This window comes from Catharus ustulatus, chromosome 10 (assembly GCF_009819885.2).
Source record: "Catharus ustulatus isolate bCatUst1 chromosome 10, bCatUst1.pri.v2, whole genome shotgun sequence".
NCBI lineage: Eukaryota > Metazoa > Chordata > Aves > Passeriformes > Turdidae > Catharus > Catharus ustulatus.
The window spans coordinates 11,274,909-11,301,623 of NC_046230.1; the positions used below are offsets into that span (position 1 = coordinate 11,274,909).

General features: G+C 39.3%; 1 protein-coding gene across 2 annotated transcripts; it reads left to right on the top strand.

Moving 5' to 3' along the window:
- The first annotated feature begins 1,187 nt into the window (after positions 1-1,187).
- ATP1B3 (ATPase Na+/K+ transporting subunit beta 3) lies at positions 1,188-25,721 on the top strand. 2 transcript variants are annotated; one of them, XM_033068369.1, is made up of 8 exons: positions 1,188-1,463; positions 8,897-9,025; positions 12,675-12,782; positions 14,274-14,461; positions 15,202-15,252; positions 15,812-15,838; positions 20,155-20,241; positions 23,427-25,721. In XM_033068369.1, exons 1-8 carry the CDS (start codon positions 1,355-1,357, stop codon positions 23,595-23,597), a joined length of 870 nt encoding a protein of 289 aa, XP_032924260.1. In that variant the 5' UTR covers positions 1,188-1,354; the 3' UTR covers positions 23,598-25,721. The 2 variants fall into 2 exon arrangements, with proteins under 2 accessions (XP_032924260.1, XP_032924261.1); XM_033068370.1 differs by lacking the exon at positions 15,812-15,838.
- The last annotated feature ends 994 nt before the right edge of the window (positions 25,722-26,715 follow it).

A 26,715-nucleotide genomic window follows, 5' to 3' on the forward strand; every position in this document is an offset into this window, starting at 1 on the left:
TTGCTTGGTGACATTTAGAAGAAAAAATAAAAATGGAGATAGCTTATTTCTGGACTGAAATGGAATCTGTTGGCTGAGCAGTGTGACACAGAGTCATTACTGAGTGATACGTTTTCTGCTGTTGTTCTACAGCAAATAGAATTATTTAGGTGATGTACGGTAACAGTAGAGACTACTGGAATCAGACGTTCAAGAGGAAAATAGGTTTATTCTATTTTATACATTGTATTTACTGCTTTCTGGCAATACTGCAATCATTGTAAAGATTTAAACTAACTATGCTGATAAATATGTATTTCCTCAGAAGAGATTTCCAATTAAGACTCTCTTAAATTGCTTCACATTTTTAAGATATAGTTCGGTGCAGCTCTTTCAGTTGGGTTTGGTCTACTGTTTTTAAGGATTTGCTTTGATATAAGAGTTCTCCTGTCACACTTGAGCTCTGCAAAGTCCCCAGTTAATGCCGTTATTGACACTGGCTGTTCTCCCCCTTGTGAGGGGGAACACATTAGAGCTGACCCCAGCACTGGGGGCTGCCGCTGCTCCGCTTCGTATTGGGGAAAGAGAATTCCAGCTCCTGATCCGTGCCTCAGTAGATGGAGGCTGCTCCTGCGCTGCCAGCCGGGGGATGAGGAAGGGGGCTGTGTGCTGTGCTTCGGCCCTTCAGGAGCGTCACAGCGAGGGAGCTTTTGAGCCCCTATGCTCCAGGAGTCACCTCACCCACAGCCCTTCCGCAGCACCTTGACATTCGCGTTCCGCCACCTCGTGTTTCAGGGTGCTGCAGGATCACGGGCAGTGCCGAGATGGGGCCTGCGCTCGCCAGCCTTTCTGCTCCCGGGCACTTCTCTAAGATGGTTGTGCATCAGGACCCGCCCCGCCGCGCAGCATCCTCGGCGCTGCATCGGCCGGGCACATGGTGGGATCCCGGGTGGCACGGGAGCCGGCCTGGGAGGGGCCCGGCAGGGTCGGAGAGCGGCGGCCGGGCCGTGGTGGCCATGGTGGCCCCGGGCCTGCCCGCGCTCGGCGCTGCCCGCTCCGCCAGGCCGGGCCGCGTGCCCCCGCCTGCCCCGCGCTCTGCCCCCGCAGCACGGCGGCGCTGGCCGGCAGGGGGCGCGCGCGCAGAGCGGGGATCGGCTGTGGGCGGAGCGCGGCGGGGCCCGCCCGGCGTGGGGGCGCGAAGAGGGAAGGAGGGCGGGATTGGGGAAGGTCCCGGCGTGCCCGGCCCCCGCCCGCTCTCCCGCCGGGCGCCGCGGCCGCAGTTACTTAGCGGTTGGGAGCGGGCGCTGGCTGCGGCTTTCTTTGCCGGGGAGGCTCTGCCGCCGGAGTACGCGACGCAGCCGCCCCTCGCCTCGCCATGACTAAGGAAACGAAGAAGCCCTTCCGCCAGAGCATGGCCGAGTGGCGGCAGTTCATCTACAACCCCAACAGCGGCGAGTTCCTGGGGCGCACAGCGAAGAGCTGGGGTAAGGGCTGCCGCGGGGCACAAGGGCGGGGCGAGGCGCCGGCGAAGCCGAGGGGCGGCGGGGAGCGGGGCCGAGCGCGGGAGGCGCGGGGGCGGGATGCGGGAGGCCCCCCGCGGGGATGAGGGGGCGGGATAGAGGGTCCCCGCAGGGGTGAGGGGGCGGGATGCGGGAGGGCCCCCCGTGGGCATGAGGGGACGGGATGCGGGAGGGTCCCCGCGGGGATGCGGGGGTGGCACGCGCCAGGTGAGGCGGCCCGCGCGGCTGCGGCGGCGCACGCGCCGCGGTGTCCGTTACAGCCGCTGCTCTAAAAATAGCTCGGTCCGTGGTAGCGGGGGCGGGGGTCGGGGGGAAGGGGCAGCTCCCGGAGCGCGTCCCGACGTGACTCAGCGCCCGACCCGCAGCCGGTGCGGGCCCGTGGGCTCCTCTCCCCCCGCTTTGCCGGGGGCCGCCGCGGTGCGGCTGTGACGGGTTTCCGCCGCGAGGTGCGGGGCGGCCCCGCCCGCGGCATCGCCCGCGCCGCCCGCAGCCTGCGCGTGCCGGGGCAGCTCCCCCGCTCCGGCCGTGCCCGACACCCCCCCGCGCTCCAGCGGCGCACGGAATCCAGAATGAATGGGCGCGAATCGCCTTTGTACTTGGAGCTGCAGCTCGGGGAGAGTAAAGGAAAATCCCCAGCCTTCCTCCCCAAAGTTCATGAGCCCCAATTCCAGAAAGTGATCGTTGTGTGGGGTTGTGCGTCATCGTGCTAAATTTGTTCCAGCGTAGGGCTCCTGGGCCTTTTATTTTCTTAAAGGAAGCTTTAAATGAAGGCTCTCCAGTAAAGCCTATGAAGGCAGTGTTTGTTTTCCTATTTTCAGGTAGTCATCCTATTGCTTTCTTCTGAGCTGGAAAGCATGTTATCGTAATCTGGTTGCTTCCAATAAAAATGTTTTGCTTTTCCGAGTGTGTTTTCTCATATTAAACAGTTGTACAAATGCTTAATATTAGGATGTTTCTTCAGCCCTCAAGGGACATATTTACTGACTACAGAAAATGCTGTGTCTCCTCCCAAAACTTGGATGTAGTTGGGATACTTAATAGTTGTGCTTACAAAACCAACAAGACTCTCAGCGTGGTGTTAAGGAACAGGCCAGTACATCCTTGGCCTTGACACGATCTCAATGAGTGCTAATATTGAAACAGCGAGGAGGAACTTTAAGCGGACTGTACATGGGGTGTGCTTTCTCTGCCGTGCCAGTGTCTCCTGTCTGTCAGGAGAGGGCCCGAGCTCTGACAGGAGTTCCCCTCCATTCAAATGGAAATAAGAGCTTAAAGCTACTCTGCCAGTTGAATAGCAAAGGATAGGAAATTTCCACTATGCTGTTGTCTAGTGATCTTTCTGTACAGGCAGGTTTCCTCAAGTGCGTGGGTTGGGTGTGTGGATTGCAAAAGTCTGGCTGTGTCATGAGTCTGAGCAGCACAGACTGTAGATATGTTAGAAATAGCCTGTTTTGGTTTTTTTGGTTTTTTTTTAAAAGGTGAACGGGAAATCATCTCTGTTTAAACCTATCTAGTAGGATAAGTTACTTAGGATGTTACTTGTCCATGCTAGACCAAGGCCAGTAGATAGCATTTGAAGATGAGATTATTTAGTTGGTAACTGAGTTTCTACAGTTACTTGAGAAAGTATCTATTGACAGTTTGAAGAATTTTACTTCGTGTAGGCAAGTCCAGTAATTTTACTTCATTAAGAAGTTTTTTTAGTAGTTTAGGTGATTGGCATGTGGTTACTACAATATACCACTTTCTCAGCCTAGACATTAGGAAGTGAATGTTCAGTAACACCATATTTTTAGTGTATTTTTTCATCAATATTTGTTTGTTTTGGCATTCCGTGATTAACATACTGTGCTTCTTTAATTATAGTAGTATAGACTGTTATAGTAGTATAGACTGTTTTGGGGTGAGGTGTGTGGCTTTCTGTTTGGTTTTACTTTATTAATGGCAGGACACTAACTGGGTGCCTCTGTTGGCACAGGAGAATATGCAGGATTTGGTCTCCTGCTCTTACCGTGGAAGTGTGAGCTTAGAGCTCTCACTGACTACAGTTCCTTTTCTGTTGCTGGTCTCTGGGCTGAAAGGCAGACACAGGGGAGGAGAGCTCTGGTTGCCAGTCTGCTGAGTTGTGTCTCCAGGGGCAGCACCATGAGAATTCAGCTGGCTTTGGTTCTTCCGTGCATATTTCTCTTGTCTCAAGACAGCTTCCTCACAGAAGTAAGACAGCAGCAGTAGAGAAACTGTTAAGTAATTATTCACAGTATGTGCATGTTTTGCCCTAGTCTGGCATAGTCTGGGAGTGCTTATGGTAACTGCAAGGCAGTGATTTTCTGTGAATCCCAATTCTATGGCATTGGAGTACTCCTCTGCCATTTCCATGTCATGATTTGTGAAAAGATCAAGCACAAGTGGCTCCTGTACTCATTTGTCATGTAACAGAGGTTCCATTTTAGAGTTTGGTAAAGAATTGCTTTTTACAGCTTGGTGAAAACTCTATAGTGTATACTCCTGTGGAAAAAATTGGAGACTTTTACCTTATATTTTTGCAGACTTGAGGGGTACTTCAGTTTGACTCTTTCACAAGTTAATATCCAAACCTACACACACTCCTCCCAAACTCTTCTATTCTTAATTATTCTCATAGTTATTTGTTGTATTAAAAGAGACAGAAAATACTGGGAAAAGCTACTGACTTGAGGCTGTGCTGTTCTCAGTAGCAAAGAATGAGAGGTGCTAATAGTTCTTGGAGAAGTGATGGGACTGAGGGTGGGTCTGGGATACACCCGGGATTTAATAGGGTAGAGCAGAGAAAGGAGAATTCTACAGACTGCAGGGTGGGGCCTTCCTGAAAGTAAAAGGAAGATCAGCATCTGTCTCTGTGTGGCTGTGTCTGCCTAGAGTTAGAAAGAATTGAGATAATCACAAGTGTCTTGTAGTGAGATGCTCACTGCATACTCAGATGTGTGCACTGTCTTACAAGGTAGTTAATTCTTTAAGCATAAGGTTACGGGAAAATAACTTGTGCCAAAAAAGAAGGGCAATATAGACTGTAGCAATACTTCATCTCTGGTTACACTAGATGTAATGGCAAGTATATTTAAGTCTTTCTGTAAAGCTGACTGTGTAAGGGTTTTTGAGGTAGAGGTGGTATTGCCTTGAACTACGTAGAAATTCAGACCTACTGAATTTTCTTTTGAGTGCTTAGTTGTATCCTTTGGTGCACATATGTGTTTGTAATTGCAAACAAAGACCCCACCAAAGACCCCAACACCTTATTTTTAGGAAAGCATTCCACCATGTCAATGGAAATATATTCTTGTTGGCTGCCATAACAAAGGATCCAGTTTTGCTTCTTTTTTTGTCTTCATTGAATTCCAGGTTGGAATTCAGTGAAGACAAAAAAGTGCTGTCAGAATTTTAACTGCTTTTCTGACATAGTTATTTTGTCTTCTTTATTGGTGTTTTGAGCAGGGATTTATTATCATTTAGCTTTCTTCGTGAGTAGTGTAATATTAAACATTCTGGCATCACTGTCTGCCATTGCAGTAGAATATTTTATTTTCCTTGACTCTGATTGCTCTGAAAAAAGGCATCTTACTTTGTCTTGTTGCAGATATCAATCAGTATGCTCTAGCAGTATAGTAAATGTATTTTGTGGTGTTGGGGGTATGTTCTAAATGCTTAATCATGGCATCAGACCCTGGCTTTTGTGATTCTTCACAAGTGTTGCACTTGACAATTTTTATTGTCTCCTGAGGTGTAGCCATATTCTGTGTGGAGCCCTGGCTTATTGTGATGTAGAATATAACATGGGACTGAAGTTACATTTCTTCCAAGTCTTTCTCTTCCTATCCCTCTGCTGTCACCCAAACCTGGAAAACAGTAATTCTTGAGTGTCCAAGAAATAAGATTGACACATGATTAGTGATTATTTCACATGTATAGTTACGTTAGGTTAAAGTAAGGAAATTGTCTGCAGGTGGACTAAAATTCTTTGATGTTCCTGGTACTGGAACCCTGGAAGTCAGTAGGAGAATCACTTGAGTGCTTAAATCCCACTTGCTGAAGATGCTGAAGGACAGCGATGCAGTTGATAGGATCAGTGCAGCATGGAATCCAACAAACCATAAAACCAGAATTTAATTTGAGGGAGCATTTATACTGATACCTGTATATATCTAACTGTGCATTACATACAGGTAGGTTTGCCAGTCTGGTTTATGCCAGAGTAACATGCTTTTAATTTCATTGCTTTTGCCATGTGAAGTTTGGAATGCTTGTATTCCATGGAAATGATGGCCAGGTATGTTGTATCTTGCTTTTACCACGGTCAGAAATTCTAATTTTCACAGTGAAGAGGTGTTTTGATTCCTGAAAATTAATTCCAGCTAATGAAAGTACCAACATGTTGGTTCAGAAATTGAAGTTTTCCAGATTTAACTTGCTTGTTGATGTGGTTAGAATATGAAGAAGTGTTTTTGGTACCGCGATGCCTTGCAAAAAGCAAACAAAAGCAACTAGGTAAATTGTAATGCAGAATTTTGAGTTTTAGTGTTATTGTTTTGGTGTACAGCAATTGAGTTGGGTTGCATGTTAGATGTGGAAGCTGTACTTTGTTTGGAGGAAATATAGAAGATAGCTTTTCACTGCTAGTTGGGTACATCTTGTTTCCTGACAAGAAATCCAGTGTTATGTGAAGTTATTTTGGCAGAGTTTCTTGACAGGTTATGGCTTGCTCACTGTGATTAGCTAAGGATAATTAGTACTAATAGGCTCACAAAGAGCAGCTTACTCAGTTTGGGGCTGTTGGAAGTTGCAGAGGGGATTTTTGTTGTTTGTTTTTTCCCTCTTTAATGCGGCAGTGTAGTGTAAATGGGTCAGTTTAGTGGCTAGCGTTCTGCAGTGCATTTACAAGCTACATTAAAATAAAGATTAAAAATAATCTGTGTGCAAGCAGGCATGTGCTTTGCTGGGCTGGGGGAGGCCAGTGGAGCTTCAGGGCCGTGAATAGAAGCAGCCTTTCCAGCCGTGTTCGTGCTGCAATGCCCGGTGATTGGGCTGCTGCGGGGAGGGAGAGGGGCTGGGGAAGGTGCTGCTGTCACTGCAGTCTCCATCACACAGTGGGGATCAATCACTGTTAGCCCTGTACTGGTGCTCCCTCCGGGCTGTCAGGGGTCCGAGCTCTGCCCTCTGCTGCCCTTGGTGGGGAAGGGGACCGGGCCCTGCTGGAGTGCACCAGTGACCCCATGGGGGAGAGCTGCCCCTTCTGGCACTGCTCTTCAGGGTCAGCTCCGAGGCAGGAATGCCGGTGATGTGCTAGTGTTGGCCCAAACCAGGACTCGTCTTAGGGCCATGGCTGCTTAGAACTGCACAGCGTGGTGCTCTGATTGCCCATGTTATGCTCATCAGTTTTTTCTTTTTCCAATCAAGTTTGGCATATTGTTTTAGAAATTAACATATGGGTGTATTCTGAAATAATTTCCCTGATTTTCTTGCTTTTACTCTACTTGCCATGGTAGCTGCTTGTCTTGTCTTACGTGTCAAATTCTCCCGTTCCATTGGGACTGTTCAATGAATGCCTTGGCCCCTTGATGGAAAGTGTACTTTCTAGACAATTTGATGAAAGTATCCAGTCGTTGATGAACTGCTGTGGATCAAAATGAGAGCTGACCAGAGGTTTTGTAAGGGAGGTTTGGTTTTTTTTGTTTGGTTGGTTTCATAATACCCAGAACACATTGGATATTAATCAGAAGATCCTTGTTCTGTTTTGAATTCAGTTAAAGCAATTATAAGTTTATAGGTAAAACAAATTGCTACTGTGCCAAATACAGATGCAACTTTTGTAATGGCTTTTGTTGACTAGAATTTCTACTATTTGGTTTTATGTTCTCATTTTAGCACCTAAATAGCTTCTAAATGACCTTAGCAATCATTCACAATAGATGTCCAGCTGTCTTGTTCTTTATAGAATAATCTTGTTTGTGTTTGCACACTTTGCTACTTTTAATTGCTGCATAGAAACTTACATCTTGGTGGTTTCAAGTGTATTTTAAATAGCTGATCATTTTCAGGTTATTGCAGATTGGTCGGTAAATTCTGCAATATGTGAGAGTCAACTGGTTGCTGTTGAGAACTTTACTTAAGATAAAGAATTTGGAAACCATGTCATTATTTTAATAGATGTACACAGAATTCTTTTGGGAGAAGTAAAACGGATACTTGGATTTTTAGCAGTCATTGGTTTCTGGGGACCATACTACGCTGGAGACTATTTCAGTGCAAAATGCAAGCATAGTTTCTGGGACAGTGGCCAGGGCTTAGGCTTTCTTCTGTCATCTTCCAGTGGACGATACATAGCACTGGAGTACAGTTATTTGCTTTTGCTTTTTCCTTTTCTCTGAAAGGTTAAAATGTTCTGCGCTTGATTCTCGTAATCAAGTCAGTGGTAGGATGTTGCATAATGGTTTTGAAGTGCTTTTCTTTATACCCGAGTTACATCTGTGGCTTCTGATAGCACCCTTACAGCTAGAATATCCAATACAAATTGAATTTGTGTCAACATTTGGTTATGGTTTTGAATGAGAATGGTTTTAAAGATGGCTCTCAGTCCAAGCATCCAGTTCCCTCAGTACTTTTACTAGCTCCCATTCGTTTTTTACAAAATCTCTGCAAATTTCCTTAATCTCAGGTACTCAGTCTTAAAACAGAATCTCACACATTTGTTTAGGTTGGGGTTGAGTGCTCAGTTAATGAAACAAGTTGAATCTTCTGTTTGGTGAATTTGGTGGATTGCTGGGTCCCCAGGGTAGATTGGTAAAGCAGGTGTGTGTGTTAGACTGGATAAATCTGATGAGAGGTCTTGGTTTGTTTTCAAGAACATATGGCAGAAAGCATTTTCACCTTGAGAAGTATCTTGTAACAGGACATGCATGAAGGACTGCTCTGTGGAGTTCTCCCAAATATCAGCTATGCTATTGAAGCACCAATTGCTTCCTCCCTGGTCTGGATCCAGTATAGTAATTTCATCTTTTTCCCTCAGTTCTTTCATCTTCCCAACAACCAAATGCAAAGCTAAAATTCCAGCAAACAAGTGACAGTTGTTTTTTTTCCTAATGCACTGCTTAGTCATTTTTGCGAGCTTTCCTGTATAGCCCAAAGAGTGTTTTTTAATGCTTTTCTCTTAAAAATAGAGATGCCAAAATGCCCTATAAGCTTTAATAATCAGAAAGTATTGAGAAAACCTCTTTGTATGCATTATTGTGCCCTGTGAATTACATATGTATGCTGGAGGGCGTATTTATGACTACAAACATTGTATTGCTAATTCCCATTTTTTATTTTCAAAATAGATAATGGAATTAGATGAAACAAAAATAGTAATTTTAACCTTTTCTTTACAGGATTGATCTTGCTATTCTATCTGGTATTCTATGGCTTCCTAGCAGCACTCTTCACATTCACAATGTGGGTTATGCTTCAGACACTGAGCAGTGATATACCGAAATACCGTGACCGGATTTCTAGTCCAGGTAACACTGTATTTATTTTTTCATAAACCTTCTGGATTAACATCTAGGTTTCATTTGAGAGCTTTTTTGAAGTATGAACTACTTAGGGAGATCATGGTCATTATTCAGTTACTTGCAGGTTGCAAAAGTAAAACTTCGTGTGTGACAAGTTATGCATGTTTATAGCATAAATTCAGGCAGAAGCTTTTTATGTGTATATACTAACTTTTGCTGTTTCCTCTAAGCTCCTGTCAGTTGAATTTGTCCTGTAGACCACAATTTTACCTGCAGATCCACACATCGTGCTCCTGTAGAAGTGGGTTTATAATTTAATCAGATGGTTGTAAAGATACTTTAAACCAGTTCTCTTGGATCAGATGGAAGACCACCTTGATTAGTGTTTGATACTTTGCAGAAGGTAAAGGAAAGCTGTACTGTGGGTGTGATCTGCTCAAGAGCATATGAGGATTGTAGGACAGAGGGCTGTCAGAGTTTTTAGTGTACTAGGTAGTTTTATGATGAAGCTAAGTCTGTGTAACACATAGCTCTCACTGAAAGTGGTGTTTTGCTTCCTTTGTGTAGTGCCCACCTGTCTCACTGCTGGCTGCTTCAAGGAGCTGTATGTTAGAAAAAATGACCTTGTACAAATAAGAATGAGTAATAAGGTGGTTGTCTTCCCCAGTATAATAATGTTGTCTCACTTCCACCAATATATTATTTTTTTAATACTTTTTTTCTTTTATTGAATGCAAAGCTCTTAAAATTGAACATTATTTTCCAACTGTGTCCACACTGAAGATGATAGTGATCTTTGTGTGAGCAAATTGCAGTTTGGGCCAGTGTGATAAACATCTGGCTTCTGAACAGAATTTTTTTTTGTATAGTGTTCTGGCTTCTCTAACAAGTGTCATATTGTAAGGGATTTTGAGGGTTTGTGCCATTTTTTCAAGCTGAGAGTGGGCTAGATGATGGAAATAATAATTTTTTAGAAAGAGAGAAGAAAAATAAATGAGGGGGAAAAAAGTGGCTTAGTTGCCCATTTCTCCCCATTTCTCCCCATTTTCAATGTGTCTGTAGTAGAAGTCAGAAGCATCATAGTGGATGGAGCTGTGGATAGCTGTGGCTTAATGCTGGGCTCGAGTGACATTTCTTCTCATGTAGTTCAGAGTATTAATTTTCCTTGATTTTGAAGTAAGTCATAAGGGATGTTTGTTTTTAAAAGTATGTATGCCACAATTAGTTTTTGATTGAAAAACTCCTGTAACATTTCTAAATTAAATCTCTTTATTGATGATGTCTTTAGTAACTCATACATTAAAGATAATCAAATTGCTTGTTTCTGTTTTAATGTTTCTCCTTAACTCTGTCATTTTTCATTTGCAGTGACACATGTAATGTTCCTGGCTGTAAACTTAAATTCTTTAAAAAAACTAAAATCTACACACAAAACCTGGATGCCGTAGGTCAAAGGTTCTGCTCTTATGTTAAATGTACTTGGAAATCTCACAGTTGATTTATTTTACAATTGATATGTGACTTGTGTTGCACACTGGGGTATAATAGTATAAATCAAGTCCAGATGATTTTAAAACCTTTTTTGTTAAATCCCTCCTGGAATTGTAAAATAATGTGATCTCTTTTGCAATGTGATCCTATGCTGAGACAGTTAATTCTGTTCCTCTAGAAGAGCTCAAATCCTGCATCTCTCTGTCTATGCATCAGTCCCTCAAATAGCTTTTTCTGTAGAATTTACACCATAGTTTTTAGGCAGAATATAATCCACTGGAAGTGGAGCAGTCCCCTCTTCATAGGATGTTTCTGACATTCCCCCAAAGCAGTAAATCTCTTCAAATTATTTTTGATTCATTGATGACTAGTTTAGTTACTTTGTCATATTCCCTTTGAAAAATGCCATTTAAGTCCTTTGTTTACATTATAGTTCTGTACATAATAATCTCTTATCTCCTAAAAGCTCTTGATGTGTAAAACCTCTGCAGTGATTTTTCAGCCCTGCCTTTTATTTTCTTGAATCCCAGTTCAGTGTGAAGGCCAGAAAATTACTGTAATGGTGCAAAGTAATTTGCAGCCAAAATAGTGTTTGTAGTTTTATATGGACTGTCAGTCATTAAGGCCTTTACTTGTGGCTTCCATGAAATAATTTAACTGCTGTTATTGCAAAAAAAGAGGATTTATTATTTATTTGAAATCTTATAAAAGACTTAGAAGAAAAAACTTTAAATTGTATCTGGGTTTTGTAAAAGCTGAAAGGCATTTGTCAGTGATGAATTATATTTTTTATTTGCAAGTTGCAAGTATTTGCAAATAATTTCTGCCTTTGGATGAGGAGCTTGGCTATTTCTGTAGGTAAATCTTTAATAGACTTGGGCTGCTGAGCTACAGTCTTGATATGCTTTACAGTACCTGACTGTGATGGTTAACTACAATAACCTAACTTTATGTTCCCACTGCAGTCTTACTTTCTTAAATGTTAATTTTTTAATAAAGAAGGCCTGGTTTTAAATTTTTTTGTGAGATTTTTGTTTTCTGTCTTAAATTTAATTAATCTAGTTTTAATTGGTTTTGCCAGAGGACAGGGAAACTACACAACATCCTAAGATGATACAATCAGTTGCTGTATAATTGCAGCTTCTTCCTTTTTGCCAAATTTGACTGATCAAACAATTTAAATCTCTGCTGCAATATCAGGTGGTGTAGTGCTATTTCATCTACCACTGAAGCTGTGATGAGTAATAGAAGCATCAGGTACCTGTGTAAGTGACAACTCCTGGTGGCACAGGCTGGGGTGTGCCTTTTGCTTTGACCTGCTCCAGGGAAATCCCAGAGATTGAACTGTGCAGCTTTCTGGGCCGTATGCTGGGAAGCAGGAGGGCAGTTCAGCCCTTGAGAGGGCCATGCTTACTTCATTCCGTGTGTGCCTTGTCCATCCTTCAGCTGAGGCTGGATGCAGCCTTTGCTGATCCATGGCCTCGTAGCTCCTGCAGCCCAAAGGAGCCGGAGTTCCCCCAGGGGACACTGATGCTGTGGGGCCAGGAGGCACCTCCAGAGCACTTACACAGCCCCTGTGGCTGTGTAAAGTGTCTTGTATTCTCTGTGGAACAGGTGGCACCTAAACTTTGAGGAGAAAACTGAAAACTAACTCGGCTTGTCTGTTTTGACTGCTGTAACTTTCAAATCGCCTTTATGCATAATCAAATTTTTAAAAACATTTTTCTGTATTTCTATGCAAATAATATAATCATAGCTTCACTCTGTACTGTCTAAAGCTTTGAACTATTGCTTGAAGTGATGCTTTTCTGGGTGTGCTTTTGGGATTTTTTTCAATTATTTTTAAGCTTAATTTGCTGAGTGTGAAAAGTGGATCAATAAAAATCTTTGATTGAAAGTGATTAAACTTGTGATTTTGCTTTTCCTAATCACTTGGTTTGGTTTGTGAATTGCAGTTATACATTGGGTTGGATTTAAATGTTAATTAATGTAATGCTGATTTTGAAACATGAAGCACCTTCCAGTACTGTGGAATATAGGGGTAACATTAATGTTTCTTTACAGATGATAAACATTTTCCAATTTATGGATATTTGAGTAGGGGTTAGAGTGGTGAAGGAAAGATAAGTTGCTTAGTTCTTAACTTTAACTTTTTCTTTTTAAGGACTTATGATTTCACCAAAGCCAGACACTGCATTGGAATTTTACTTTAACAAGAGTGACAGCCAGTCATATTCAGAATATGTTACTACACTTCAAAACTTCCTTGAATGTAAGTTGCTTAAAATTGCCCAAGTAATTTAGGAGTCTTAATCTTGAGAACATAATTTCATTTCTTGCTTGTAGTTACTAATGGCTATTGGAGACTAATGCAAGTTCAGGGTCACTGTAGATGCATGTGTTATAAAGGTCTATATGTTACAGAAAAAGCTGAGTATAATGCCTGTATTGGACAGGGAGCCTGAGCATGAGGAATAGTGCAGTACATAATGAAGAGTTTTGGGTGATGTGGTTATTTAAATACTGTAAGATGTAGAAATTACATATGCTAAAATAATTCAATTTAAAATAATACAGGTCTTGTATTTGGAGACAAAGTTTATCAAGACTTACCTGATTAGTCTTAATCTAAAGATTTGGTAACCAAGTGAGAATACTTGGTCTGAAGAACTTGAGTGTTAGAAAAATGAGGCACACAAAGATTAGATTAATTGCAAGTTATTGTTTTTTTTTTTCACTCTGATACACAGTATATGCAGAGAAATATTAAAACACTGAATTTAGAACATGGAGAAAAGGTAACACAGGACAAGTCTGAAGGATGGCAAAATCACTGGTTTGTCATATGTTATTTTATGTGTGTGCCTGTGTGTGCACTTATTGTAATAATATGGAAATCAGTTGAAAATATTAACCCCTCAGAAGTTGTAAGCTAGAATGTAGAAGGTGCTGTGAAATCTCACTGTGTGCATGAGTTGCTTTGTTAGCTACAGCTATATACTCTCTATATTCATGGCTTTGGTGCCTACTAAAAGCTTCTATGAGTAGGCTTTTCTTTCATAGCTCTGCCAAGAGTTCCTGGGAGGAGTGCTGCATTTCATGACTACCTGCCTCTCCTCTAGTTCTGTGGGTCTTGCATTGAGGATGAACTTTCCCTTTCTCCATTTACCTTATTAGCTGGGAGCTGAGGTCTAAGGGAGGAGAAGAAACCACAAAGTATCTTAAATGGGAGTAGTATAGCATTTGTGACAGCGTGGTCTATGCACTTTAGAAACACAAGAAAGTGAGAAACAACTTGAGATGTTAATATAATATAAATTATACTATCCAATGTAAATGTAGCGGCAATTTAATATAAATTATTGAAATACTTTAAAGTTTTCCTGTGTATTCATAAAAGAAACATGTGCAAAGGGAAAACTGGTTGAGTTTCCAGGTAAAACTTGATTGTTTGTATTTTAATACATTATTGGCTTAGAATATATAGTTATTTTATGTACAGAAATTAATGAAGTTGTGATTATTGTTACAATTTTAAAAGCAGGAAGTATTAATTCTTCTGTAATACTCTTTATTTTTCATTCCAGTACACTGCTTGTCTATATGCTTTGAAAAAGTGTTTAAGATGGATGTAAGAGACAGTGCTCTGAAAATACTTCTTTGAGAAAACTATTAGGGAAGTAACACAATAATTATTTATATAGGAATTGCAGGTTTTGGCTACTTATATACCATTGATTTACAAGCTGTTTTTGTTTCATAGCATATAATGATTCAAAGCAGTCCCAAAACATAGTGTGTACCCCGGGACAGATCTTTGATCAGAGTGATGCTGCTGTTAAAAAGGCTTGTCAATTTAACATCTCTCAGCTTGGACAGTGCTCTGGGAAGGAAGATGCAAATTTTGGCTATTCTAAAGGAACTCCCTGTGTGCTTGTGAAAATGAATAGAGTAAGTGCTTACTTATTTTTTAGTTCTTAGTACAAGTGCTCCCAGCTACTGCTGTATGAAAAAGTTACTTTGGGAAGGATTGAAATATGTGTTCAGTTTGCTGCTCAAGATATTTGCGTTTCTTGAACAGTGTAATCTACTGAAACATTGAGCAATTTCAGAGAGTAGTATGAAGTGATCTTTTTGATCTTTCTAATACTTACAAGTATTGGCTTTGATTACTTGTACCAAAATATCTGAAATCTGTTTTAAGAAGTATATTGTTCTTTGCTTTTACTTGCTGTTCTGTGAAACAGATTCTAGACCACTCTGCAAAGTCAAGTGTTTTACTTCGTGTCTGTGTACCAGAACTCTTAACTAGAATGTAATGCATTCTGTAGCTCTTAAACTATGAAAGGTGAGAAAAACTTTACAAAATATTTGACTTTTCAATGGTGTTACTTGCTACTTGAATTGCTAACTGGTTCGAGCCATTAAAATTACATGCTAAATGTAAAATAAGAAAACAGTACTTTCTGTGACTGCTGTACTACTACTTTGAGTTAACCTGAGTAAACTATTTAACTTAACAATACTTTTAATCTTAGTCCTAGTTTTAAATTGTGTTCAGATAAAAATGACACTGGATAAATTTAGTCCCTGTATGAATTCATATTTAGTGAGGGAAGAGTTCAAATTCAGTCTGTGAAAACGGAAAGAAGGAAAAAGGTCTGTAAATATTTTAACTTTGTTTCCTTTAGATAATTGGATTAAAGCCTGAAGGAGAGCCACGTATAGAGTGTACACCTAAGGTCAGTTCAGAATGTAAGAAATAAGTGGGTTGTTTTTCCTTGTGATTACCATGAATAATGAAGTAGTTTATTTCACTATTGTCTTCTTAGAGATTTTGTACTTCTCTTTGTGTTTTTCATCTTACTGTATGTCTAATTTAGTTTTAGTGTCTTTAATTTCTTCAGTGTCCTTATAGAAACATTTTTTGGTTGTTTTTTCATCCTTAGATATGTTAGAACTACCTGATTTGGTTTAGAGTTGAGGAAAATGCAGACATGTGTTTTTATGGCCTTGTTTATTTATTTATTGTGAGTTATATTTTGTTTTCCCATTTCATAACCTGTATTTTTATTTTTTCTCCATGCTGCAAGTGCACCTTAGACAGTTTTATAAATGATGGGTAAGACAACTGTGTGTGAAAACTAATGTTACCACTCAAGTAAAAGTTGCCTTCAAATCAAGTATAAACTACTTATAGTAACAGCTAATCTTTGCATATTTGTTATGTACCAATGGATTTACACAGAATGTTTTATTGCAATTATAATAATTGCTTTGACTTATGGGTATTTTTCCTAGACTGCTTGGGGAGCAGTGAAAAGCTTGGTAAGTCTAGCTTGAGCAAGAGGCAGAGTCCTGGCTTTTAGCTTCTGGTGACTGATAAAAGCGTAGGCTGGGAAATATCAGCAGTTAATGAGAAAAACACTTGTATGGGTTTCTGCCTTCATCCTAGATACCTGTGGTAGGCACAGACTTTAACAGTTGATTTTTGTGGAGTCTTTGAAAGTTTTGATCTCTCCATGACAGTGCATAGCAATCAAAGGTGATTCCTCCTCTTACTTGAGACTGATTTCTTTGCTTCCATTCACAAACCTCACATCATTCTCTTGAATAGAATGAAGCAATTAAGTTCCTTCTACTTCTACTGTATTCTTTTTCTTTTGACTTGTCTAATTTATCATCTGTTTTGCAATCTGATATCCCGAACTGGACAGAAGTTTTCCACTAGCTGCGGTATTGTTAATGACAGCATTTCTCGCTTTGTGATCACATTGAAAAGCAAGGTGATTTTGCTGTTTGTAAAATACACTAGTCTTTATTTTAATTGTTTTATTATTTAAATCATTCTTCTGGTTATTTCCCAGTCTGTATTTGTAGATGTGATAAGTTCTCAGCTTTGAATCTCATAAGGCTGTTTTTGGCCCCTCCTCTGTCATTTTTTGTGATCGTTTTAAAGGGATCAAGTTCTCTGAAGTGTTTTGCATTTTTTTGCTCGGTGCCATCAGTGAATGAACTTGGGTTTGCATATCAATTCCGTGTTGCAGCATGGAATTGGATCCAGAACAGTCATCTTCATTTAACCAGAAATGCTTTGGGATGTGTTGAGAACTAATGTTCAAGTGATTTATAAAATATCAATGGCAATCCTATTTTATGGTCCTATTTCTTCAACTTTCATCTATGGATGCTCTGAGACAATAGCAAAAACTATGCTAAGCAGATGCTACTTTTTCTTACCCTCTTAACTGGTTTCACTAGCAAAACAGTAAACTTGATACCAACTTGGTTGATCATGGTGGTGGTTTTTTGCTATTTTTTTACCCTTTGGGATACATAGAAATTATTTTTTTTCTTGCATCCTCTTTCTATAAATGCAAAGTTCTGCTACTTTATCCACTTAAAATTGTGTTCTACACGAGTGTGATGGTTTTGAATTTTAAAATTATTAATATTACTAGTTATTTTGTGACTTCCAGGGAAGTATTTGTCAGGCTTTGCTACTTGGAATGCATCTATTTTATCTTTACTAGCCTATTCTCACCCTGGCTTATAATAATTTACTTGCTTAGGAAAGCTTAGGTAGCAGTTACAATTTTAGAATTCATCCTGTAGATTTACTGTTCACTGATTTTTTTATTTTCCTTTCATCTCTGTTTTTAAATATTTCCTAGAATTAAGAATCACAGAATGGATGAAGTTGGATGGGATCACAGTGGTCATCTGGTCCCACCTCCCTGCTCAAGCAGGGTCATCCTAGAGCCTGTGGCACAGGGTTGTGTCCAGACAGTTCTGGAATGTCTCCAGTGATGGAGACTCCACATACTCTCTGGATAATCTATTCCAGTGCCTGATCACTGCACAGGAAAAAGGTTCTTATGCTCAGACAGAACTTCTGTGCATCAGTTCTACGTATATTGAGAGCAATTTGGAGAAGTGTCTGCCTGGACTTAGCACACCATCTGACTTTTAAATGGTATTTTTTGCTTTTACAAATCTCTCAAATACAAAATTAGGTTAAGACCTCCTTTCTGTACATTGTGTCAGTCATGGCCACCTGAAACATTCTAAGTTTTTCAGTGTGGAATTTATGTTCTTCAGGTACTCTCCTGTGAGGTGAATCATCTTTGTTCTCCCTGCACTTTTTATATGTTGTTTTTTTTTTTTAAATGGAGAAACTTTACATAGATGAGTGATTTCAGAGTCAGCACACTTATAGCTGGGGATGCTTCCCCCTCTGCCCTCATGTAGATGAAGCTGTCTTCACTGTAATTTCTGTAGATGAAGGAAGTTTGCAGTGTCAGACACTCATTATAGCTAGTTCTTCCTCCTGCACCCTGTGGGAACTAATCTGCAGTGTTGAGAATCTCCGCAAAGAGAAACAAGCCAACAAAAGATTCTACCTCCAAGAAGTTTGAAGATCAGCATTTTAGGTCTTTAGTTTACGGCCAGAGTTGTGCAGTTTCACATGCGTTAGAATATCTTGCAGCAGTATTTCTTTCAACTTAAAACAACCTTTTTTGTAAACTGATAAATCTGATGAAGTTTTTTGTTCTTAACTGGAGAAAAGGAGCCTTAATTCCAAAATATTTGTTTTCTGCTGTTTATTGACCATCCTGACTTTGTGTTAGGTATCACTTTGTAGTTGACAGAAATGAAGAATGGCTGTATGAATGACACTCTATGTGCCTTTTGTCAGCGTGCTCAGGATCTGAGTTAACTTGCTTCTTTTGATAGAAGTCTGTTGTTTTACAATTTCTACTAATGAATGCTGCTCTTTGTCTTCTCCATTTCTTCTTCTCAAGTGAACCCTTCCTTCTCAAATTCTTTCTTTGGGTATTTATTATATTACTTCTTTAGTATATATTTTCAACATCTGGTAAATTCTTCTTTCTAAACTACAGTCTTCATTAAGATCCCGTTAGTGAAGTGGAAGTCTCTTTCCAGATAAGTTGTCTGATTTTTAGATTTGCTGACTGCCAGCAGCTCTTTGTAGAAACTACATGATAAGCAGAAACAGTGACACTCACTAATGGACTAATTCTTGAAGTTCTTCAGCAAATGCAGCTTGTTTTAGATGTTTTTTGGTTTGATTTTATTTAATCGTGTAGCGATATTAGTTAGGATTGTTTACTCAAGAAGATCTGGAACCCACCCCCAGCAGTTGCACTAGATAGGCAGCTGCATGTTCCAGAACCTCCCTGCTATTGCACCAATAGCCTAATGCATATATTTAGTGTGTAGTGATGACTGCATGCATGCCTTGTATTTAGCTGCTCCAGAAAGCACTACTCCTATTTACTTTGCCTATGTTATTCCATATGCTGATTATTTAACCATTATTTTAGCAACATAATTGAAAAGTGAGTACTTTCAGCTGCATGAGCTTTAAATATAATAAAGAATAATGGCAGAAATCAACATATTCTTGCTTAATAGTTATATATGCAAGCTCAAGGTCTGAAATACTTAATAAACACATATTAATGATTGCAGTAATTTTGACTGCAAAGGAATGAGAATGTGGCCATATAAAAAAAAAAATTGTGTGTTCCTTTGAGGAAGTGAAAAGAAAGTAACCTTGAGCTGTGGCTTGTTCTTAAATGTGTTTTGATCTTACTTCAGTTGTCTTCTGAATTTTGTAGTGTATCTGTTGAAATTCATAGCTGTTGTATATGGTAATAGAGAAACAACAACGAAACTTTCTAATACACTTTGAACTTGTGAATTATGTGGAACAGGCAGTGATGTTCTGAACTTCCTTTTAGCATTTTGGGGGGGTTGTTTTAATGACAATTCTCTTGGTTATGGTAATATATTTAATTTATTACAGAAAGTCACATTAGATGTGGGCATTTCCTGGTGGTTTGGACTTTCAGTAGTTTGATATTCTGCCAGGATATACAGTATTGAAGAATGTTGTATATAGGGAGAGGTGTTTGTGTATTGTTATTCTGATGGATTGAGTGACTCCTTAGAAATTAGGCAGCAGCTTTGTAGGTAGCTGCTTCTTATTTCAGGATCTGGGATTTGGCAGGGGCCAGCTGAGTGATAACGCCTGCATCTGTATATATTGTTCCTTTGAGGTGGTGATAGAACTCAGTAACATCACCATTTTAACCATTTGGGTTTCTTCTTATCTGGCCTGTATTTGAAGGATAGAGGACACCTAATGTTAGGAATGACAGTGTTGCAGAGAGGTGTCTCTGGTTCTCTGTGAAGGCTTCTATCATTACACACTTGAGAGGCTTAAAAGCCTGGTTTAAAATGAACATGGTTCACCAGAATGCACAAGCTTGCTTGGAGATACTTGGAATTTTAATTACATATGGGGGGTTGGGTTGTTAAATTACTCATTACAATGAACATGCTCTTCTCCATTTCTTTGACTCATAAGTGTGAAGGCAAGCTGTCTTTGACTTGATTGCTAATTTAAGTACTGCTAATCCTTACTGCAGCAGATGTGTGCAGCATGTGACTATTTGCCAAAAGAAATCTGGTTTGAATTATTCTATGAGTTTGTAAGTCAGTTGCCCTTTTTTAGGTATCTTGCACATCATCATTGGGTTTATCATTTTAATTTTGTGTTTGTTTTTATGCAAGCAAATGTTAATTTCTACTTTTGTTGCTGTCTGCAATTACAGGAAGAAGGCATGGTTAACATAAATTATTTTCCTCCTAATGGCATGATGGATTTGATGTACTTCCCATACTATGGGAAAAGCTTGCATGTAAGTATCCCTTAATGATGGTCTTCAATGTCAATGTTTCGTTTCTGTGTGCATTTACAGCTGCTAGTAGCAGATTAATTCTGAAGTTTGAACTTTCTAATGAGGTGCTGCTAAGGAATGTTGCAGATGCAGATGTTGCACAGCACTTGATGAGGCTGGAGACCTGCTTTGGCAGACATGACCAAACTGGGCATTGTCCTAATGGAGGAGTGGCTGTACACCAGCAGTCTTGAGAGTGGCTGCTCTTTTTTGTTCATTGAAGTCTTTTGGAGTATTTATGAATGCAGGGAAAAGCAGGAGAAGTGTACTGTGTCTTCATGTTACAACACACTTTCTAGTGCTTAATCTTTGGAGTTTCTGTATAGGATATTAAGTTTACAGTTCCTTATAGTGGTGTTGATTATATTTCTTTGTGACTGTGCGTGTCATGTTTTCTGTTTGCCCTGTTTTATGAAGAAGGACTTCAAGGCAGCACTTGGTTTGGGATTTTCTAAAATTTTTGTTGTAAAAACCCCAAACTCACTGTGTACTTTATGAACACAGTATACATAAATTAAAACTCCAGTTTCTTTTGAAACTTGAATTTTTTTCTTGCATCAGTTTGTGATCACTGATGCAGAAAACTGTACCTTCTATAAAACAGGAAATTATATTGCCTCTTGTGACCAAGTTATTTAGTTTAATAAACACCGTTCACCATTGAAGATAAAGGTACTTTTTCGAACATAAATCTATTAGATCCATAGATTACCATGGTGGGTGCTTGTAATTTCACCAAAGTGATTTTTGTATTAAACTACTCCTTTGTCAGTTATTTTCCCACTGTACTCTATACTTGCAGCAACTCCATAACCTTTTTTATCCTCCCATGGCTTTTACTAATGAGGAAGGAGCTTGTGTTCCTTCAGCATTTGCTTTCATGTTACTTCTGGGCAGTTCTGTATTTTCCATTTTGTTGCCATGTTATGAATTGGTGCCCCATCTGTTTACTCAGGTAAATTAAAGAGAGATTGTGTGTGCTTCCAACAGCTGGAGTCAGTACAGACTCTGTCCCATTCTTGGAATGAAAGAACAGAAAAGGAGATCACTGCTCCCCTAAGAAATGCAAAATACAGCATCTGTGCACCTTGACATGTCAAGCCCCAGTTTGTTCCAAGGATGGGATGAGGAGCTTTACTAACATTCCCATCTTGATGCTATACTGATAGACAATGAAAGATTATGAAAAGACACTAATGAAGATGGGCAAAACACAGTGCTATTCCTTGCTTGAATTAGATGATTTAGAAAAAACTTTTTTTATTATTATCTGCGTCCCCCCTTCCCCAGTTTTTGGCTCATTGTCCTTTCATGTTCTTTTTCATGTGGAACAGGGATGGAATGGTTTTAGGGATTTTTGCTTATGTGAGGCCTAATTCTCCTAACATTTGCATAGTGAGAAAAAGAAGAGGCAGTAAGAAGAGTTGTGAGAAGCTTCTGTATTTGACTAGGTCTCAATAATCTGGATTGATTTCTTGGCTATGCAACAGAATTTTTATATTATATCAGTGTGGAAGTGTTAAATTACTTTATTCTGTAAAAGAGTTAAGAAGATTTGAATCAATTTGCTGCTCTTGTTCAGGTAGGAGACAGAACAGTACTAGTATCTACAGTTTTGTGGTCCAGGATGGTTTTTGTCTTTTGCTGCTTAGTACAAAGAGCCCCACTCTGACCTTGGAGAATGTTCCCTTTTTTAGATGATCTGACATAGTTAATGAGGATGCTGCCTCTCTTCCCTCCTCCAAATTTTATACTGAGTAAAAGTAAATTCTGGTATCATCTCTTTTCAAAACATCATAGAAGTTTGTGTACCCCTTTGGAAAAACCTTGATGGTAAGAAGACCTCTCTCCCTGAGGAAACATGGGAATGTTAGTTTTGATTTTTAGAGAACTCTTAAGTGTGGTATCACCCTTACAACTGGAAAGTTTTGAGGGAGCCTTGCCTAGCTGCCTTTCCTCCCTCCACTTTGAAGTTTATGGGAGCACAGGAAAATTTCTGCTTTAGTAAAACTATTATCTAATGAAAGCAGCTACTTCAATCTATTTCTTACACTAGTACTTCATATTAAAGATTTTAGCACATCTGTTTCCATGACATCATCCTTTGTAAATGATACTTTGAGTATTCTGTGGTGTGTTCTTTGGTAGAGAAGATAGCCTAAAACTAACAGAAATGTATTAAAGATTTTTTAAGCTAATGAGGAGAGAAAAAGTCTTAACACAAAATTTTGTTCAACTGAAATTCAAGGTTTATACTTGCATAATAATATAATGTTGTATTTAGTTCATTGATTTAAATTAATTTTAACCTGGAAAAGAATTGTGCTTAATCATCAGTCAGCAGTACTAATCTAAAAATATTAATAAATTATGGAAGTGCTTCATGAACATTGGATAAAATGCTGCCTTGATAGTGTATTATAGGTTCCTATTTAATGCACAGGCACTTAACAATAGAATGCAAGTTCTTTATTGGGTTGACAAAAGAATGGCATTGATTCTGCACTCATTCTTAAATTTTACTTTTTGTAGTAGTCACCAGTTGTAATTGTTCCACCAAATATGACTGACCAGGAGGACACTGTCAGGATGTTCAAGGATGAGTTTGTGTGTAAAGTTATTAAACAGATAGCGCCTTTCAGAATGGTTTGTGGCTGAAAAAGTAAATGGGAAGGGGAGAAGAGAAGCTGGTTTATTAGTATTTGTTGAGTCGGACTTTTAGAAAAAAAACTACAACAAAACACTTTAAACCCTGCTAGAAAAGTAGCAGATTACACACACCCTTCCAAACCAAGCCTAAGACAAGAAGAGTCAGTAGAACGGCTTGGAAGACACTAATTTCTGAGGTTCTTTTATTTAAGGTTTTTAGAAGAATTGGACCTAATAAAATAGAAAGGGGTAAAGTCATATGCCTCTTGAAGATACTGTCTGTGACTCACATTATGTTGAATATATTAGTAAAGAAATAGTATGAGGAATGTGTTTCTAAGCTGGGAAAATAAAGTGTCTTACCTGAATCAGATTTGACTTAGAAAAGATGGGTTTCTAATTAGCTTTTCTCTTAACTGTTCTAATGGATTAAGTGTTAATTTAATGCTAACTTATTCTGGTCTCTCAATTATTTTCCCCATCTTTCTGTTTACTAGGCTCACTATTTGCAGCCTCTAGTGGCTGTTCAACTAGCAATTAGCCCCAACGGTACCAAAGAAGAAATAGCAATTGAGTGTAAGATCCTGGGCTCACCTAATTTAAAAAACCAAGATGACCGTGACAAGTTTCTGGGACGAATTGCCTTCAAAGTTCTGATGTCTGAATAGCTGGAGTAAGCACTCTCCACCAAGTAAATGTTGTGTTGTCTGTTTTGCATCAGCTGGACATGCCATTCTAGGATATGAGACCACCTTGAAGAATGTTAAGGTGGTTTATGGCGTTCAGGGTAGCATAATAATATGCTTCCAAATTGTATGTTTAAATTCCCTTAAAGTAAATGCCTATCCTGCTTTTTGCCTGCCCCGTTGGAACCGTGTACAGACTATAGTTATGTCATAGGGACCTGTAAATAGCTGATTTCAAACACATAATAATGGTGACCTTTGTCCTGCTCTAAAATGTGGTTTTATCCTCCAAGTGAGTGTCTCAAGCTTAATGTGCTGTGCTCTGTAAATATTGTATTGATTTAACACTGGTTTAACTGTCATATCTCAATGCTGACACAGTTAGAGGGATAAATAATAAATGGTACCTGATTGACATAGTGATTTCTTTGTAAGAGTAAACACCTCCAACATAAATCGTGTGTATGGGAGTGGGTGGGTCAGTGGATGGATGGCTGTGTGGAGATGCCTTAAATTGTAGCCTGGGTGGCATGGAAGAACTGAAGTGGATTTTAAGAGTTGCTGTGAATATCTGAAAGTGCTTAACTAGTACTTCCTTGTGCTTGTCACTGTGCAAGTATTGTGTACATGTAATACTTGGTATAGAGTTTGGTGTTCTAGCTGAGGAATTGAACCTTTCTTTGTGTTGTTAATTGCTTGTAATATGTGGAGCACAAATAAAATCTATACAATATTTTGAAACTTTTTAGTTCAGAAATATCAATAGAAAATTTAAATAGTTCAGGATCCTGGTAACAGTTGTACAACAGAGCTGCTTGAAAGAAGTGGCCTCACTATTGTGGGAATAGGCTTTGATTTTCCAATTTAAAAATTTCTGGAAGAACCTCTGTTTAAGAAAAAGGAAAAAGAAAGGATTGTCTTGATTAAACATTCTTTAATTTATATATCTGTTTTGTTGCATCATTTTAACATCTCACGTCTTCATCTGCTCTTTCATCTTGGGCTTTCTGTGTATTTCATCATCATCCATTTAGAAAATTGATGTCATCAACTGCTTTATGCAAATACCTTGTTGACTTGGGGTTAATTACTTGCAGTGTAACTTAAAGTGCAGCTGCTAAAATGACTACAACCAGCCTGGTTTGCTTGTGACTGCTGCTGACTTTGAAGCAGGCTGAGCCATGCTGTTAGGCTGACTTGGGCAGTTGAGCTGACATGCAATTTATATTACTCTTCCCTAAGTCTTTTGTGTCTTTTGGTCTAGGGGAGGGTGGGCTTGAGCACGTGATTTATATTCTGATGTCTTCCCAGTATTAAAGACCACTGCAAATCTGCATTTGTGTAAATACCTGTATGTTGTGCTAGTTAGGCCCAAATTTGTTACTTAACTTTTATACCTAATTATTACAGTAGTTTTTAATATTTTATTTAAACAAATGAAGGATTTCTAAATTTCAAGATCCAGTCTTAATGCCCTGCTTTAATTTTGGGGCCAGTCTAAGCCACATTAGTGAAAAACTTTTAACAGCTGTGCAAGCCTACAGTGATGCACAGTTGGAGGAGGCTGCTCTTAATGGGACTTGAACAGTGTCTTAAACCTCATTAAAAATAGATTTATATTGATCTGATACCATTCAGCATGCTTTTTGTTGTCTACAGAAGAAAGTTGTTGAACCTACAAAAGGCAATGAATATTTTTGTAATAATGGCATGCATTAATACTGAATGAGATGTTCTTTCAAAATATTCCATTACTAATGTTTTAAATTATGCACTTTTAGAGCTGGGATACCTGGCTTCTTGAAGATATGACTAATTGCTTTTCCGTGTATTAATACTGCCTGAAAGTATTTTAATAGTTGTGAGGGACCTTAAGTGTAGATGTTGCATCTGACAATGAAAAGGACTAGCTTCATGTAAAAACTTCTCACATTTGTGTTCACTTAGGAATGATAAGTTCTGGAGAAACACTCCGTTTTCAAATGAGCTTGTTTTTTGCAACAATTTCTCTTTTGACTTATCATGTCTATAGACAAAGCATGAAATGGCAACTTTTCACCAGCACTTTTCAGACAGATAAAATTCAATAAACTCCTGTTCTCCCTAGATTCTGTACAAGTGTTGTTTTTTGTTTTTTTTTTTTATTTAAACATGTAAATATGATCAGTTGAGGGGAGAGGGTGGGGGGGAGAAAGAAAAAAACCCACAACTTTTGGAAGGGTTCAGCTATCAAAATAAGCATGTAAAATGTATGTGTATAGTAAATCTAGTGTTAAACTATTAAACTGAACTAGTTCTCATTTTTATTACTGTATCTTGAGTAGTTAAAGCTAAAGCAATTTTCTGTAAACAAGTGTACAGACTATTAGGATAGGATAAAATTACTGTTTTCCTTCTTATGAACTTTAGAGTAAAGTTTTTTTACCCTTCAGTTTAAATTATGAATAAAGATTTAAATTTATTACCATGTTACCAGAAACCTGAAATGTTAAACTTTTATACTGCTGTAACTTTTAGCATCTTCAAATCTGGAATAAGGACTTTTAATTTCAAAACTGTAACATTGCCAGTGTGTGCCCAAATCAGCTGAGGTGCCTCCTCCTTGCATGCCTCACTCCCCCTGCCACCCGCTACGTGAACACACACAGGGTTACAGGGGAAGCTGAGGAGAAGCTTGTCAAGAGAAAAAAACGAGCTGTAAGGCTTTATTTACATCCATCATGCAGTAATGAGATGATCCCTTGAGGACAGCTGACATTTAGCACTGACTGGCAATGACTTCCAGCTGAGGATGATGCTGCTTGTAGAACTGTAGTAAAGAAAACTCTTCCCTTTTGTACTGAAATGTTTGCTGTAGTAGTTCCCCAGCAGTAAAGAGAAAGTCTGGATGCAAATGAAGAGTAGAAAGAAGAGTTGTATAGACTAAAGGAGTTGTGAATCAGTATGGAAACAAAAACAAGAGTGGGGAGGGTGGGTATTGTTTTTTGTGGTTTTAATCCTCTGCACCGTGCCTCTTTCTCAGTAGGAGATTTGGAAAGGAAAAATACTTCTCAGCACCAAGCCTTGCTGAATGATTTCATACAATTTTTTAAATGCAGAG

Bases quoted from the DNA above. Each gene is read 5' to 3' on its own strand.
- ATP1B3 (XM_033068369.1), top strand. From the start codon at position 1,355: ATGACTAAGGAAACGAAGAAGCCCTTCCGCCAGAGCATGGCCGAGTGG. The intron at 15,253-15,811 runs GTCAGTTCAGAA...TATTTTTCCTAG, and splicing joins GTATAGAGTGTACACCTAAG to ACTGCTTGGGGAGCAGTGAA. The intron at 15,839-20,154 runs GTAAGTCTAGCT...CTGCAATTACAG, and splicing joins GGGGAGCAGTGAAAAGCTTG to GAAGAAGGCATGGTTAACAT.